This window comes from Bactrocera tryoni, chromosome 5 (assembly GCF_016617805.1).
Source record: "Bactrocera tryoni isolate S06 chromosome 5, CSIRO_BtryS06_freeze2, whole genome shotgun sequence".
In the NCBI taxonomy this organism is placed as follows: Eukaryota; Metazoa; Arthropoda; class Insecta; order Diptera; family Tephritidae; genus Bactrocera; species Bactrocera tryoni.
Genome location: NC_052503.1, coordinates 23792315 through 23810956, shown reverse-complemented (window position 1 = coordinate 23810956; position 18642 = coordinate 23792315). Strand labels below are relative to the sequence as shown.

At 33.8% G+C, this 18642-nt stretch overlaps 1 protein-coding gene and 1 long non-coding RNA gene across 6 annotated transcripts in view; one reads left to right on the top strand and one right to left on the bottom strand.

The window, feature by feature from the left end:
• The window catches only part of LOC120778467 (protein furry), a 141228-nt gene that overhangs the window by 8763 nt on the left and 113823 nt on the right, over window positions 1-18642 (top strand). For 3 of the 5 annotated variants that reach the window (XM_040110275.1, XM_040110276.1, XM_040110274.1), the window contains exons 2-15: window positions 2000-3546; window positions 3615-3752; window positions 5619-5959; window positions 6038-6176; window positions 6240-7376; window positions 8304-8430; window positions 8488-8701; window positions 8754-8936; window positions 10555-10698; window positions 14261-14428; window positions 15521-15670; window positions 17672-17841; window positions 17909-18063; window positions 18470-18580. In XM_040110275.1, the coding sequence (XP_039966209.1) occupies window positions 2000-3546; window positions 3615-3752; window positions 5619-5959; window positions 6038-6176; window positions 6240-7376; window positions 8304-8430; window positions 8488-8701; window positions 8754-8936; window positions 10555-10698; window positions 14261-14428; window positions 15521-15670; window positions 17672-17841; window positions 17909-18063; window positions 18470-18580 (4724 nt within the window). The remainder of the gene's footprint in view (window positions 1-1999; window positions 3547-3614; window positions 3753-5618; window positions 5960-6037; window positions 6177-6239; window positions 7377-8303; window positions 8431-8487; window positions 8702-8753; window positions 8937-10554; window positions 10699-14260; window positions 14429-15520; window positions 15671-17671; window positions 17842-17908; window positions 18064-18469; window positions 18581-18642) is intronic. The other 2 variants (XM_040110279.1, XM_040110277.1) reach the window with 1 other exon arrangement.
• LOC120778469 lies at window positions 13511-14261 on the bottom strand. The gene is made up of 2 exons (XR_005705567.1): window positions 14166-14261; window positions 13511-14032 (listed from the first exon to the last, which is right to left on the bottom strand). It is a non-coding gene; the product is annotated as an uncharacterized LOC120778469 (long non-coding RNA).

The following is an 18642-nucleotide window of genomic DNA, read 5'->3' as shown; positions in this document are numbered from 1 at the left end:
ACATTGTGGGGCTTTCCTTTTTGTGGATTGGTCAGAGCACTTTTAAATACCAATGGACCTTGAAATGCAGTCCCATAGCTTTCTTAAATTGAGTTGCCGATGAGTGCTCTTAGAGAGCAGGAGTGCAAGTCGAGTAGAAATTCGTTCGGCTGCCTGTTGTGATTGCAGCTTCTCGACGTCGAACCTTCCTTGCGTTTGTTGTTGTGCGATTTTTGCTGCACAGAGGCGGGTGCGTATCTTGGCTTCAACATGATAGTGGTCCGAGTCAATGTTAGGACCTCGAAGCATACGCACGTCTAAAACACTAGATACGTGTTTCCGTCTATCAAAAAATTATAAGTCTGGTTGGGGGCTTTTCGATTCGGAGACAGCCAGGTGGCTTGATGTGTTTTCCTATGCTGGAATCTAATACTGCAGATAACCATATTTCGAGCCCCGGTGAAGTCGATCAGTCTCAATCCATTTAGGTATGTCCTTGCCCACCCTGGCGTTAAAGTCAGCAAGCACTATTTCGACATCATGGCGGAGCAGCTCTCATAGGTGCGTTCCAAGCGCTCATAGTCGTCCTTATCTTCCGTCCGGGCGTGGGTGCAAATCAGCGATATGTCGAAGAACTTCGCTTTGATGTGGATTGTGGCTAGACGTTCATCCACCGGGATGAAAGCTATGGCTCGGCGTCGGAGTCTTTCTCCCACCAGAAATCTCACATCAAATTTGCGGTCTTTTATATGGCCACTGTAGTAAATGCCAGAAGTCCTTCGTCTCAGTCCTTGTCTCGTCCATCGCAGTGCGGTGATGCCTTTAATTTTACGAGGATATCACCAGCTGGGCAGCATCACCTTCCCAATTAAAGGATCGGACATTCCAGGTGCATGCCCTTAAATCGTAATCCGTAATGCGTTTAGAATGGTTGTCATAAACAATGGCCTCTTATCCGAGGCTATGGTTTCCTTTTCATTGGCGGCGTTTTTTACGTGGCGGGTCACAAACCCAGGGTACAACCCTGAAGAGTAGTGGTTCGGCTTCTCCCTTTAGCTCGCCTTCAAACGCATGTACTTCGGCTACCCAGAGGATACTTGGTCTAATACCGAAAGGCGTGAGCTGCTTGAGCCATATGTCAAATATTCGTTTCTGGCCACTCCCAAGTGAATGGCGCTCGGAGAATTTTCCTCACTTGCATGAACTTTTACACATGACTCCATCTTCCTCGAATTTTACAGATTTGACTGTTCTTTGGTCCTTAGTTTTTCCCAGGTTGCGTTCAAAACCTGTTTACACATTCGTTTGTTGTCCTAAATTCGGCAGAAGACAGTGTCCCCAATTAATTTTTAGTAGCGCTGCTAAGTTGAAAGTCCGGGCTGCAGAAAATTTAGTTGGGTTGAGGTTACGTAGGTCTTCCTGTAACGGTTGAGTCTTTAGCCTACTCTCTTAGCTTTCTGGTGGGACTTCTATTGGCGGCCTGCATATACGAGATCTTCGACTTTTGTCAGGTTATACTCTGCGGCAACCTTTTTTGGGGGCACTTTTTAAGCGGACCTTTACGGGACGCCTTTGAAGGTTAGGTGTAAGTACAGGACACACGTATAAAATTTCAGTGGAAACGGTACCACTTTTTCAGTTTGCACATACTGAGCTGAAGGATTCTTTCTTTCATAAACTTAAAAAATGGTCACTCTTGTTTGAGATTACATATGTACATACAAAAGAATTGTCTAAATCGTTCACAAACAAAATGTTTGCTTTCCGACAATAGCTTTATCAATATTTCTAATTTTATTGGTGCATCGTCTGAGCTTGATAATTGCATTTGACCTACCTGATTATAGATAATAAAAGGGCAATGGAAAATTTTCTAAAGCCAACAAATGCCTGCATTGTTTTTGTATCAGAAAAATTAGATAAGATTTCGATTGTAATAATGACTTCCTGGAACAAAGCTATTTTATTTACAATTTGCCAAAGTCCAATTGCTATATCTACACCTTCTTCTTACTTCCAGCTACCCACCAGCAAGCGAGTGACAATGTAGTCTACACGACGACAGCACAAAGCAATGCGACTTGCATCCTAAATTCCCCGACAAACAGTCCAAACACAGCTGCTTCTAATCAAAAGCTCGCCGACGATGGTTATCAGCCGCTACAACAGCAACAACAACAACAACAGCAGTCAACAAACGATAACAGTAACACACAGCAGAGCGCAAGCGGAGTTGGCAGCGCCAACAACAGCAACACACCAACACAACAACAACGTAATTCGACGAACTCAACGAACGAATACACATCGACACCGAAATCCTCACGCACGAGTGGCGGCGGTGGCGGAGGCGGCGGCGGCGGGAATTCACCAATAAACCTCGCCGGCAATCAGCCGAACAATGATGAACACAACACAGCACCGGCACCACAGCACTTCAATATCGATTGTAGTGTCATAAATGAGTCACCCTCACATATCGGCGCAGATGTTGTCTATGTAGATAATGCGAGCAATAGTGTTATCAACAACAATAACAACAGCAACAACAGTAGTAATATAGCAAATAGCAGTGTTAACAACACAAACAATCATAATAATAGCGGTAATAATAGTGGGAATGAGAGCAGCGTTGGCGTCGGACGCACCCTACCACAAACAGGCGCCATTATCACTTCGACACCGTCGGTGGCAGTAACGGCAACAACAACAGCGAACGCAACACTCGCCAGCACCGTATCCATTGTCATACCGCCACGTCAAGCGCTCCTACCTTGGGGCACACACTCGCGCACCTCGATTATCAACGTCATCTCCTACACGCAAGCCCTCGACATGCCCTTGACACAGGGTGGCGCTGGCGGCGCACAAATGTCCGGTGGCAATGACGCCGCCGCCACGCTGCGCCCAGGCGAAATTGTTATGCGCAATTTATTCAGCGATTTCACCGTGCAGGCGGAGAAGAAGATTGAACTGGTGATGATGGAGAGCGCCGACAAGCATTTGTCGAAACTGCTGCAACGCGGCGAAGATCAACAATTCGATCAGCTGTTGTCGGCGCTCGGTTCGGTGGCCGAACATTGCCTGCCATCGCTGTTGCACACGCTGCTGGCGTGGCATCGTCGCCAACTGTCCGATGGTGAAATCAAAAATGATCTCAAACGCTTGGAAAAGAACACGACACCGAAACCCACCACCGATTTGGAATTTCAGCTGCAACGCCGTGAGGCTGCGGTGGAATTCATTTTTTGCTTAGCGCTAATCGAAATACTCAAACAGTTGCCCTTTCATCCGGGTCATGAGGATCTCATACGCAATATTGAGAATTTGGCTTTTAAGCATTTCAAGCATAAGGAGGGCCAACAGAACAACCCGAATGCGCACAATATACACATGATTGCCGATTTGTATGCGGAGGTGATTGGCGTTTTGGCGCAGAGTCGTTTCTCGTCGGTGCGCAAACGTTTCATGAGCGAGCTGAAGGAGTTGCGCGCCAAAGAGGCCTCCAACACGACGACGCAGTGCATTATTAGCCTGCTGATGGGTATGAAATTCTTTCGCGTTAAGGTGTGTAATGTCTTGTATATATGGTGCAGTGTAATATAATAACTGTAATTCTTATTGTGTTCACACAGATGGTGCCTATTGAGGAGTTCGAGGCCTCCTTTCAATTTATGCACGAATGTGGTCAGTATTTTCTCGAAGTTAAGGATAAAGACATCAAGCATGCGCTGGCGGGTCTGTTTGTAGAGATTCTTGTACCAGTAGCTGCGGTGAGTATAATTGAATGGTTAAAATTTTTAATAATTTTAGTTGGCTAGGGTCTAGGGCTCAAGGTTTGATCAATTATTTCATCGTGTTGGTAAAGAAATATCATTGGTTTTATAGAGAGTTTGAAAATACAAATGTATTTTGAAAACTGCTAAATCATAATTGTTATTTCATAAAAACCAAAGATTGTGCTTGTGCTCGAAAAAATTTAAGAAATAAATGAAAATTCGAAAACCTAAAATCAAGTTTCAGAGTATTAAATCGCATCAGAAGTTTTACCTTCAGCATATTTTCTACCTATTAAAAGTTCGGAAAAGTTTCAAACTCAAATTTAAAATTCGAATTTTATTTATTTATGTCTTTGTATGTATTGTAGTTTTTTTTAATAACTATAATCTTCAATCATTTTCGAAAAGTTTCGAATTTGAAAAAAATGGTTTCTTAGTAATTGATACGTTCAAGGTTTAACAAAATTCATTGAAAACTAAATATTGCAGTATGCAGCCATGTTCCGTACTTTGATCTGATGAAATTTGCCGAATTCGCGGTTAAGACTTACATATGTATGTATGTATGTAGATCCCGATTTTGAGCAACTTTTTTAATTTCGAAAGTGTTTATTTCGATGATTGAGGGACAAGGAGTTCTGTATTTTTGAATTTTTATGAATTAAAATTTCTAAATTTTTTTTTTCGAAATTTTTTGATGTTCAAAAATATTTCTTGATTTCGAAAGTATTGTTGCTTGAGGAACTAGGAATTGTATCTTTTTAAATTTGTAAGAATAGTTTAAATTTCGATGCTTAAGCGGGAATTCTATCTTTTTTTAACTGTCAAGAATAATTTCTATTCCAAAAATCTGTTTTGATTTCGTAAATGTTTACTTTAATACTTAAGAGAAAGAAATTCCATGTTATTTAAATTTGCAACTCTAATTTCAATTTGGAAATCTTTTTTGATTTCGAAAGTATGTACTTCGATGCTAACGAAACTCTTATTTTAATTTTCAAGAATAATTTAAATTTCGAAAATATATTTTCAATTTCGAATGTATTTATTTCAATGCTTAAGGGTCTGGGAATTGTATCTTTTCAAATTTTTGAGAAAATTTTCAATTTCGAAAATCATGTTTCATTATTAAAAAATAATGTATATGTACATATGTACATATGTATGTATGTATGTATGTACATACATATGTATGTCGATGCTTAAGGGGTTAAGAATTCTATTTTTTTTAATTGTCAAGGATAATTTCAATTTAGAAAATCTGTTGTGATTTCGAAAGTATTTATTTCAATGAATTAATATTTTTTTAATTTTCGAAAATAATTTCAATCTTGAATTTTTATTTTGGTTTCGAAATTATTTTTCGATGCTTAAACAACTAGGAATTCTATTTTTTTAATTGTCAAGGGTAATTTCAATTTCGAAAATCTGTTGTGATTTCGAAAGTGTTTATTTCAATGAATAAATTTTTTTTTTAATTTTCGAAAATAATTTCAATCTTGAAAACCAAAATGGTTTCGAAATTATTTTTTCGATACTTTAATCGTCAAATATAATTTCAATTTCGAAAATATGTACATACATATGTTGATTTCGAAAATATTTTTCTATGTCGTCTCTAAAATAAATGTGCCGCTACAAAGTATGCGAAGTGTGGAGATTGATAAACCGTTATAACAACAACAACAACATGCAATATATGTATCTAAAAATTATATTTTTTTCGCAAATAGCACCAATTCGAACTTAAATTATTTCGCGCCCCTTAAGATTTCTTATTATAATTAGCAACCGTTATAATAAAAAATCTTGCTCAAAACTCATAAAATTGTCTCCCTTTACTTTTTATCTCTCTTCCAGGCTGTGAAAAATGAGGTAAATGTTCCTTGTGTGAAAAATTTCGTGGAGCTGTTGTATGTACAGACATTGGACGCTTCAACAAAATCGAAACACCGCTTAGCTTTATTTCCGTTAGTCACTTGCCTGCTCTGTGTATCGCAAAAAGCATTCTTTCTCTCAAATTGGCACTACTTCTTGGCCATGTGCCTGAGCAATTTGAAAAATCGCGATGCAAAAATGAGCCGTGTAGCGCTAGAGTCACTTTATCGGCTCTTATGGGTCTACATGATACGCATAAAATGTGAATCGAACTCGGCGACACACTCGCGACTGCAAAGCATTGTGAACTCGCTATTTCCAAAGTAAGTATTCTAATTAAAAATAGAAAAAAATATTTTTTGATATTTATTTAATAATAATTTTCTACACTTGTCTCGCAGGGGTTCCAAAGGTGTCGTGCCACGCGATACCCCGCTGAATATTTTTGTGAAAATCATACAATTCATAGCACAAGAGCGTTTGGACTTCGCGATGCGTGAGATTGTCTACGATTTACTTTGTGTTGGGCGCTCCATTAAGGTGAGTGGTGATGGTGAACTTTGGTGGAAGCTTTTTACTTATTTTTTTTTTATATGCTCACAGTTGATTTTGAATCCGGAGCGCATGAGCATTGGCCTGCGCGCATTCCTTGTCGTGGCCGATTCGCTGCAGCAAAAAGACGGTGAACCACCGATGCCACGCACCGTGCCCGTCTTACCCTCCGGCAATACCCTGCGTGTGAAGAAGACCTACATTAACAAAATGCTGACAGACGACACCGCACGCAGTATTGGCATGTCGACATACTTCCCGCACGTGCGTCGCGTCTTCGTCGACATACTACGCGCACTGGACGTACACTACGGTCGCCCGCTAATGATGACGAATACACAAAATCAAAATAAAGAACCGGACGAAATGCTTTCGGGCGAACGTAAGCCACGCATCGATCTCTTTCGTACTTGCGTCGCCGCTGTGCCGCGTCTCATACCCGAAACAATGACGGCACAAGAGTTGGTGGACCTCCTCTCACGACTTACGGTGCACATGGACGAGGAGTTGCGCATACTGACACATCAGTCGCTGCAAACGTTGGTAATTGACTTTCCGGATTGGCGTCAGGATGTCGTGCACGGTTACACACAGTTTCTGGTGCGCGATGTCACCGACACTTATCCGCAATTGCTGGAGAATTGCACGCGCATGCTTTTCGTATTTCTCAACATCTGGCGTTGTGCCATCAATGTTAATGGCAATGGCAATTCGAACACGAATGCGTTGAAAACCTCAATGACCGGCACCGGTGTGGGTGTCGGTGCCAATACAGGCGTGGTTGGTGGCGCCGGTGGCGTTGGTTGTGGTGTAACGGTGGCTGGTGGCATAGCCGGTGTGGCCGCTGGCAAAGATACCGCCACTAGTCAGCTATCGAGCGCCAGCAATGTGAAGAGCGTGAATACGAATTCGAGTGGCGCTTCGAGCATTACATCCAGCGGCATGTCGAGCATCACGCAAACAACTGTCATCAATATCGGTGATGCTGCGAAGAAGAATGAGATACCGTTGGTGACAACACTGCATTTCGTTGAGGGTTTCGCTTTGGTGCTGCTCTGCAATTATCGCCCTTTCCTGCGCAAGCTGGCCGCTATGATACTGAAAGAAGTGAAGAATCTCATGAAAGCGCTTGGCATACCAGAGACGGAGCCGCCGGTTATTGATGTGATCGACAAGTCGTGTGCTCAGGTGGGTGAAGGGTGTTGTAAAAATGTGCCTTAGGGAATATTTTCCATTCTTAAGTGGTGAGAGATAGTCTAGACCTCTAAAAAGTCATGTTTTTACCGTTTTGTTTTTAAATATCGATCTGAAATTTTGTATAGACCCTTTTCTACCCAAGAAACGGTTCATTTGTCGAATTCGTTGATATCGTACCACTCCAGCATATAGCTACCATACCAAAAGATCAATGAAAATCAAGTCTTTGTATGAAAAACTTTTTTGTTTGACGAGATATCTTCACAAAATTTGACATACATAATACTCCAAGAAAGCCCTATAATCTCCGCAGAAATTGTTATGATCGGGTTATTATAGCTTGTAGCTGCCATACAAATTGAACGATCAAAATCATGTCCATGTATGGGCAACTTTTTTATTTTACGTGATGTATTCAGAAAATTTAACGTATATTATTTTTAAAGACAGCGCTACAATATCCAAAGAAATCGTTCAGATCGGACTACTATAGCATATAGGTGCCATACAAAATTAATGGTCAAATACCCCTCCTAGTATGGAAAACTTTTTTATTTGACGAGATATTCTCGCTTAATTTGGCATAGGTTATTGTCCAAGCCAACGCTATAATCTCCGATCAAATTGTTCAGATCGAGCCACTATATGACATAGCTGCCATACAAACTAATCACTCAAAAGCAAGTCCTTGTATAGAAAACTTCTTTTTTTGACAAGATATCTTCACGAAATTTGATACAGAGTATTGTCCAGAATAGCCTTATAATCTCCGTACATATTTTTCGAATCGGACCACTATAGTATATAGCTGTCATACAAACTAAACCAATTTTTAATTTGTTTTTCGTATAGAAGTGTGTTACATACTTATATACATACATTTTTATCTTCAACGAAAACCCTATTCAACACTTTCAGGTACTAGAGAAATGCCTACCACACTTGCCACCTTCGGAGAAGACTGCTATACTCAACGCTAATGCCATCGACTTGCAATGGATTGCCGAACGCACCAGTGGTGTATGGATGGCTGGGCTCACCGATGGTATGTAGCACTATATTTTCTTTAAAATACTTAAAAATTAACCTACACCTATTTTAGTCTCCTTAGATACCTCAAAGTCATCTACATCGACGCTGAATTTATCACAAGGTAGCACAACACATCAGCAACAACAATTTGATCCCTGGTCTATGGTGCTGTTTGGTTTCTTAGAGCGCAATCGCATACTACAGCAGTGTCCATCGGCTGTGGCACAAGCCTGGCCCATTTGTTACTCACGCGTCACCACGCTCTACAGCGTCATCGATCCCACGTGAGTCATTTGTGACTGCAGTGAACTCTTAATTAATACATTTTTCTTGCAGACCGGTTAGTGATAATCGCGCCTCCCTGCTGCGCAGCTCGGCGCCCACCAAGAAAATGCCCACCGAGAGTCAAAAAGATCTCTATTTGAAATTGTGGCGCAATCAAGTGGCTTGTGCCATGCGCCTGGTGCCACAAATACCCAGCGTGGCGGTGCGTTGTGCCTCGCCTGACTTGAGTTTGAGGTAAATTGTTGTTGTTCCATTTGTGTGTGTGTGGGTGTTTCAGTGTGTGTGTGACTCTAACGTTTTTTAGCATAATTCTAACGGACTACTCATAACATAAGCAGCTGTTTGTCGTTCGCCCTTTGCGTTTTGTTGATTTTTTTTATCTATATTATTTTGATTTTTAATTTATTTTTGGTAAATAATTTTTTCTCCATATACATACAAACGGAAATCTGTGTTTTTACTATATTTTCTGTCAATAATACGTACAATCGCTACACTATTGTCACCACTTCATCTATGCATGTATATTTGTAGTTGTTTTGTAGTTATTTATTTTATTTTATAATATTCTTATGCAAAGTGTCGATAAATTCAAAGCACTGCTCATTCACAAAGTCGAATTATCTCCAAATTACGGAGTAATTGGCTCAATTTGTGATATTTTTATCAGATATACAGGGTGTGTCAATTTATTGAAAATCAAAATTTTTCGAAATTAAATTTTACCGAAAATTATTTTTATCCCAAAATCATAGTTTTTCGAACATTAAAATTTTTTAAGTATCAAAATTAAACTTTTACTTACATTAAAAATTACTGAAAATACATTTTTTTTCAAGCATCAAAAATTATTGAAAATCAGAGATTTTGAACATATGTATGTACATACATTTTTTTTCGAAAATTAAAACTTTTCGAAATTATTTTTTTTTAGCCTAAAAACATTTTTTCGACCATTCAAAATTTTTCGAACATCAACATTTTTAATTACATTAAAAATTACTGAAAATAAATTTCTTTCGTGTATTAAAAATTATTGAAAATCAGAATTTTCGAATATAAAATTTTTAGTACATTAAAATTTTTCGAAAATCAAATTTTTGTGATACCAAAGCCTCAATTACCATTTTCTTTATTGGTTTCGCACAAGTTAAGGGAGTAATACTCATTTCTCACCCGCCAGACTCATTCGATTATTGTCTCTAGCAAAAATCTATATATGCTGGAGTTCCCACAAAGCATGTTTCGAAACTTTATTTTGCCTGTTCTTTGTTGCAATAATAATTAGCTGAATTTATATGTATATGTACATATTTTACATATTTATTGCACGCAACTACGCTCTACTACTTGCACTCACTCATACACTCTCACTCTGTGTTGGTATTATGTAGTGTAAGGTAAAAGTAATTACTAATATTACTCTTAAGTTTGCTTTTCTCACTCACTCGCCCATATATTATATATGTATGTGTATATATACAAATATTGTAGTATATGTATGTATGTAATAGTAGACACATAGCATAAATCGCCATCGTCGCATTTTCACCGAGAAAATTAGAAAAAAAATTAATGAAAAAAGTAAAAATAAGAAAGTGTAAGCTACATCCTCCAAGAACAATGTGATGCCAGCATTTTACACAACATCAACACATCTGTCATACAATCAGTGAATCCCTATCCTTTTGACGAAATACTTCGGCATTTCACCACTTTTTCTTTTTGTTTGTAACGAACACGACCGTTTTGCGGCATTTAAAATTTCTCTCATGCCACTGAATGTATATACATACATACGTACGTTTGAAGGCGTTGCCACACTACAAATACAATTCATTAATAATTTTAGTCTACAAGATCAATCGGACTCACGGTCTCTATCCGATTCTTTGGATAATATACCATCGAACGTGTTTGGACCCGAGGGCATTGTGACACGCTTTACGCTGCCGCTATCCTATGGCCGTAAGGAGGCACGACAGAAACGACTTGGGTAAACTATGTGCACATACATACATACAAAAGTGAAACAAAAAACAAAAAAAAAAATTGCAAAAAACTATAACAAAAAAGAAATAAACTATATTTTAGAACTTTTGGTGTGACTTTAGTTGACTTGGATGTGTGTGTATTTCAAATTAGTTGGCTTAGTTCATGCTTTTGACGTCTTTGCTGTTACAAACTCCCTTGTAATTGTTATTTTAGGCTTAGTTTTGTAAGCAGTAGCTATCTACATATGTATGTATATGTACGTATAATCGTATTGAATTTTAAAAATTATCATTATTTTTATAGTATATGACAGCGTCCCTTAGCAGTACTGAAGAATATACTATATATGTAATATAATCCCTATGAATTATATTTGGCTTAATATATATTTGTGTGTGTATGTGTGTGTAATTGAATGCAGCTTTTTGTAATGGCGAATGCGCTTATTGCTAGTGTGTCCAGTTTTTTATGATCTAAAGATAGCTCGTAAAATAATCAATTCCTTAGCTTTCGCCGTTTCGCTTTTGGACCCTTGTTTAATAACGGGTGAAGCATGAAATTTGTGCATTCATCGTAATTTCATCAAAAATTTTGGAAAATCTCTTTTTTATTGAAAATATAAATTTTTCGAACCTTAAAATTTTTCGAACACAATTTTTTCGAACATAAATTTTTTTCGAAAATATAATTTACATAGTGTTATAAGTATCGACATCGGATAACATATTTTAAATATAAAAATCGCGTTTTTAAACCTCTATATAAAAAAGCAGCTTTGATATCCAAAATGAATTGTTAGGAACAGAGTAATTTTAATGATTATGTGAATAATAATAATAGTAATAATTATTAAAACTACCTAGTTTCGTTAATTTTTTTTGAACTTTTCAAAATGTTTGCTTGATTTCGAAGATCTGCATTTTTTATTTGGCACGAAATAAAAAATGTCGAAATTATTAAAGGTAAAATGAAACAAAGTACAAAATAGTCAAAATATTAGAAAAACGTCTAGAACCACGAAAAAATGTTTCTCAAACTTTAAAAAATCAATAATCGAGTTGAATTCGAAGAAAATCAAATATCGAATCTATAACTCGAAAAAGTCAAATTTAATAAATTAAAAAGTCAATTACCGCAATTAAAAATCCAAAAAAGTTAAATACCTAAAAAAATGTGTAATAAATTTAAAAAAGTTTATTATTGCAATAAAAATTAGAGGAAAGCCAAGAATTTCGAAATTGAACAAATAGTTGTGAAAACTAAAACGTTGAACTCAATACTCGCAGAAAATTGAGAATTTTGGAATTTAATTTTATAAATTTAAAAAAGTTTCTTATAGAAATTCGAATTCGAAAAAAGTCAAGACCTCTGTTTTTTTTAATAACTTCTGAAAAATCAATTGCCGTCCCCAAAATAAAAAAAATCAAAGACTTCGCCATATAATTTTTATTTACTTTAATATACTTGCATGTACATAAAAAAGACAAAAGTTCGAAGAAACTTAAAAACTTAAAAAAAATGTAATTATTGAAATTAAAATTCAATGAAAGTCAAGAACTTCCAAATTTGTTTAATAAGTTGTGGAAAATAAAATGTTGAACTCAATACTCGAAAAAATGAGAATTTCGAAATACAATTTAATAAATATCAAAATGTCGATCATCGAAATTAAAGTCCGAAGAAAGTGAAAAACTTTGAAAATAATTATAATAAATTTAAAAACGTTTATTAATGAAATTCGAATTCGAAAAAAATCAAAACCTACGATTTTTTTTTTAATTAGTTCTGAAATATCAATTGTCGAACCCAAAATTCAAAACTTCGGAACTTCGTCATTTATTTTAAGGAAGTTGAACTTCGAAAAAATGTGTAATAAATAAAATATATTGAATATTGAAATTAAAATTCGAAGAAAGTTCCATATTAGTTTAATTAGTTGTGGTAAATGAAATGTTAACTTTTTTTCGAAAAATTCGGGAATTTCGGAATTTAATTTGATTAAACTTATTAATTAATTTCATTGAAATTAAACTCTTTTCTTGAAAAAACTCATACTAAATTAAAAAAAGTTGTAATTCAATTTCGAAAAAAATCAATAACTTCGTTTTTTTTAAATTATTTCTGAAAAATCAGTTTTTGCCGAACCATACATATATTAAAAATAAAAAAAATTAGAACTTCTTCATGTAATTTAATAACCTTTTAAAACGAAATTAAAATTCGAAAAAGTTAAAAACTTCGAAAAAATTTGTAATAAATTAAAAAAAAAGAAAACAATTACTAAAATTAAAATTCGAAGAAAGTTAAGAACTTCAAAAAAAATATGTGATAAATTTAAAAAAGTTGATTATCGAAATTGAGATTTGAAGAAAGTTTAGAACTTCTAAAATTTTTTATTATTGTACTTTTGAAAATATTGATGTTTGTGCTCTAAATTCAAAAAAAATCTAGAACTTCGAATTTTTTAAAATGTTTTTTGTTTTTTTTTTTAATAATTGTTAATTTTTAATTCATATTTTAAGAAAAACAATTTTTTCCAATAAAATTATAATTTTGGGGTTAAACTGATATTTGGAAGTAAATATTTTGCTTAAATTTTCAATTTGATATTTTGAATTACAAATTTTTTTAAATTTAATTTAATTTTTCAATTCTGAATTTTGAATTAGTTTTGAAGAGAATTATTTTTATTTAAGACTTTTAGGATTACAAAAAAATTTATTTAAATGTTATTTTAATTATTTTTTGATGCATTATTTGCAACCCCGACTATATTCTATTATTATCAAGAAATAAAGTACTAGTATATAGTTTAGTATAATATAGTAGTGCTTTTAATATTTATTCGGTACTCTAGTGTAATAATACGCTTGATATTTGCATGCAGCAATTACGTAATGTAGAACCTATTTTTCTTTTCTTAGCTGTAGTCCCGTAGTATTGCCAGTAGCAAAAATTTATACATTGCTTACACAATCACAGCTTCTAATTAATTTCTGCTATTTGCACTTATTTCCAATATTTTTAGTTTTTTCTCTCCTAATACTTTAGCTTTTGGGTAATGATTTTTGTTCCGTTAAAAGCTTTTTTTCTTACAACAACAGCTAAAAATGTTCAGTGCATTGAGTAGTTGCAAGAAAAAAATTGAAAAATAAAAATAAAAACTTGAAAAAAAATGCTCGAATCGCTAACTCCGTGTTTCAGTTTTTTGTGTTTGCCTTGAGTTTCACTGAATTCGCTCGCTGCCTTCTAGTTGAGTTTGAGTTTGGTTAGTGGTTTTCTCCCCGTTTGCGCAAATTAGTATGAAGTTTTGAGTTAAAGGATTAAGCGATTAGCTAAGAAAGTTTTTTAAAAACAAAAAATAATAGAAATAAATGGAAGTTAATTCATTTACTACTAAATTTCTAAAATAGAAAAATTGAAAAAATTTCAAGACTAAAAAAAATATTAAAATTGTTTAACACATACTTGTACACATTTAATATTCTTACTCAAGCATATATCGATTTATGAGTATTTTTTAATAATCTTTCTTTGTTTTTCTTATGTACGCGCGCTTTCAGCTCATCGCCCGACTCCTTGAATGCTGATCGCAGTGATAAATCCGTTATGGGCTCGGCATCGCCGCAAGCACTTTATAAGCTGGTGGTGCCGCTGCTACGCTGTGAGGTGGTGGAAGTGCGTGATGCGGCGGTAAATGCGCTTGGCATGATTAATCACGAGGCGCTGAAGTAAGTGAAATTCAAATGGAAATTTAATAAGTTGTGTAGACATGTGTAATGAGGGAGGTAAATAGTGGCAGATGTATGTAGCTAACTAAAACCACACATAATATACATATAAATATGTACATACATACATACATTAGAGTGGGTCGATTTTTTTTTTATAAAATCGCGTATGCTAGGAGTTTATACGGATAATTCTGCACAACTTTGCCTAAGAGACTGTGGGTCTAAAACCGGTTACGTGCCAGAGATTTTGAAAACCAAGTTTAAAAAAAAATCTGTATAATCGGTTGTATGAGAGTTATGTGATATTGAATTGACCGATTCTGACAAATATCAATAGAATATCAAAAATATAAAAATCGCTGACTCGTAACCGAACAACTATTTGTTAACTCTTGAACAAGTGCTTAAATTTCTTTCTAATTTATTTTTTAAATTTTTTTAATTTCTTTTTTATTTTTTTATTTTTTTTTTAATTTTGAATTTTGAATTTTTTTTTATATTTTTTTAACTTTTCTTTTTATTTTTTTTTAACTTTCCTTTTTAATTTTTTTTGATTATTTTTTTAAATTTTTTTTCTTAAATTTTGAAAACTTTAATTTGATCCTTAGAACATTTCTCGCATACGCGATTCTTCTGTTTAGCTTCCTCTAAAATCGACCCGCTCTAATTTATACACAAAGCTCATATATGTATGTATGTATCTACATCTATTTATCCATATACGAGCACTTTATCGCAAAAACGCCACAACTCGACTTAATAAATATTAGAAATGAACATTACAAGTTCACACGTACTCATACCTTTCTCCCAAGGCTGCTTTTCTGTTATGTTTCCATATTAAAACTATTTCGACTTCTAACGTCAAAGACACGCCGTCGCGCAATATCCCACGAAATCGCACTTTTTTCACTCAAATGGCACTCAAGTGTTTGTATATCCGTGTTGGCGCGCATAAAGTACACTACGTGCCAATTGCTCGCCCACTTTACAATGCCTCTCTATACTTATAACAATAACATATAACTGTATTTGTGTGCACTTCCATGTCTGTGAGCAGGCTTAACATTTATTTTTTAATTTTCGCAGAGATTTGATGGAAGAGCTGGTTGTGTATATACGCGAAGCTGTCGATAGGAAGCAGGAGAATATGCGCCGTCGGCGTCGCCGCGATGCTTTACGATTACAGCTTGTACGTGTTTTGGAGAAAATTGCGGAAAACGGCACATTTGGTGTTAGGTAAGTGGGTGTGTGTGTAATGGGCGGGAAAAGTATAATAAATTGCCACGCAGATGTGACGCTTGAGAAACTTGAGAAATTGCTTTAGTGATAAATTATAGTTTGAAATTCGTACGTTCAAAAATTGAAAATTCATCATTTTTGAAAATAAATTTTTTTTAATTTTTTTAAAATATTTTTTTTAATTAATTTTTTTATTTTATTCTCCTAAGTATACTATATATGTAAATAATATTATATTTAACTCACTATTTCGGTCAGAGCACTGCTTGTTGGTTCAAAGCAAAAAATTTCACAAGAAATTTAATGTATTTATTTACATACATACATACATATATATTTTATTCTTTTAATTTAAAATTTTTTTTTCTACAAAAATACCAATTTGATATTTTTGATATACATGTACATATGTATATGTAGCTTTTGAAGCGTTGTATGGTATTTAGTTTTGCTTAAAAATTTTGATATTGTAAAAACTGTGCATGTTGATATTATTTAAATTTTCGAATTTGATTTTATTTTCAAGTTTTTTGGTACCCATATTCAAAACCTTATATTTTTTGACTCTCTGCAATTTATGCTAAATTTCTTCTCGACTTTCGAAATGTAATAGTTTTTATTCTGAGAAATCATTTTCGTTTTAGTTTCACTTTATCTCCAATTTCTTTGATGTCTTAGGCCAAAACAGTATATTTCTCGATAAAATTATCTTCAATTTCAATGAACGCTTTTTTGATGCTCAAAGTTGAGTCGTTTTTATTTAAAATAAATTCCGAAATAAATTTTTAAATGCGTTTTCGAAAACCAATATACCAATTTAATAATTTTATTAAATATGTTTGTATGTAGACATCCAAATGATTTTTACTTAAATTTTTACTTTTTTATTAAAAAACTGAAGTTTTAACTTAAACTTAACCATTTTATATATTCGAAAAATTTAAAAACTTGTTTTCGAATTTTTATACACAAAACGTTTACTTTTTTACCTTTTTTATTTTAAGTATATGTATGTATGTACATATATGTATACCTTCGATTTCTGAATTTTTAAACTTTTATTTAATATTTTTCAAATATTTGTTTTTTACCCAAATTGTTTTGAAAGTTTTTTTGAAAATTTTAAAAGTTTGTTTTTTTTAGCTTTTTTTTAATATAACTTTGATATCTGAATTTTGAAACTTTTATTTAATATTTTTCAAAAATTTATTTTTTTCCATATTTTTTCCGAAAGTTTTTTTGACTTCAATTTTTTTTTGGAAATTGTAAAAGTTTGTTTTCGGATTTTTCGGTACCTTTTTTTAAGCATGTGTAACTTCGAATTCTGAATTTTGAAACTTTTATTTAAAATTTTTCAAATATTGATTTTTTACCTAAATGTTTTCGAAAGTTTTTTTGACTTTAATTTTCGAATTTTTTGGTTTCGAACTTTATTCTCTATAAATAATTCTTACAAATATACTACAATAGTAGAATTGTTTTTTTGTTTGATTTTTTAAGTAAAATTAAACTTATACTTTTATCCGCACAGATTTTCTATTTTCGAACTTAGAAGTTTGAATTAATTTTTTTTGAGTATGTATTTTGAAACATCTTCATTTTAAGTTATCTATATATCTTATTTTTGCATTTATTTCAATATTTTTAAATATAAAAGGAATTTTTAGCATATTCGAAAGTTGTTGTCAGTTTGTTTTTTTGTCGAGATTGTATTCGAAAACACTTAAATATTAGATAATTTTTGATGTGTACTCATTTGCATGATTTTTCACAATTATTCTATTTAAAATTTTACAATTAATATTTTTTCATTAAAATCTTTTTATTGTGAAAAATTGCTTCATGAAAATTTTCTGTATAAACTATATTCTGTGGATTTAATTAAACAAATATGTATATATTTTTATTATTATTTTTATATATAATAAATTTTTTTATGAAAAAGTAATGTTATTTTTTTATGTATATTAATTTTTATTGCTTTCTACCTTTTTGCAGTCCATGTGTACTGGAACGCGATACAATGTCTCTACACCCAACCTTCGTCGAGTATATTGAGGGCGCTATTCAATATCTTCTAGCCGAAACGGATAAGGACAACACGAGCATTCGCGAAGTGAAAGCGCACTTTTGCAATTTCATACGGAAAATGATTAAGAATTTCTCACGTAAGCTTTCCTTGCTACAACTCATGCTAATACTTTGTTTATTTTATGTATTAATTTACCGTTACAGTGGATTCATGCGGCACACTGCTGACCACTGGCTTAAAACGCAGTCTTTTCAATCTGTTTGCCATTTGGTGCGGTTCATTTGCCAAGCCGCTGGGTGTCACCTCGCAAATTGGACAAACGCCCGAGGAGGAGAAGTTGCAGTTTAGTGCTCTTCAGGTGAGTTTCGTTGGAGTTTTGAATATTAAACTTTTTATTTTTATTTTCTTTTTATTTATCTCCTGTGTCTAGAAATATTATTTTTTAACATTTTCAAAGTTTAACTAAACAGGAATATGTTTACAAGAAGATTTTTTAAAATTCAAAATATTTTCGAAAATATATGTAGGTATTTCGATCCCACACTTTATCAGCGATTTTTTGAGAATTTCAACTTTTGTATTTATTTTTTGTTTTTTTTTCTGTATTCTTGTAATAATAAAAAAAATTATCAGACTCTGCCTCTACACTAGTATATCCCCTTAAGTCTTATGAGCGTAATATATTTTAAATTCCAGCACACATATGTACATACAAGCACTCGAATTTTGCTTCACAATTAATTCCTTTTCTATTTTTAAAACAGGCACTATCCGCTCTGATTTGTTGCGGTCACATATTCTATGCACCGTTTCTATCCGATTACGGTATTTTATATGTATGGCTGGACATGCTGCTAACATCCAAAGACGAGAAGGTGAGTAAATTCTCTTTGCATGTGCAAATATTTTGAAAACGTGCACGACACAATTATAATAC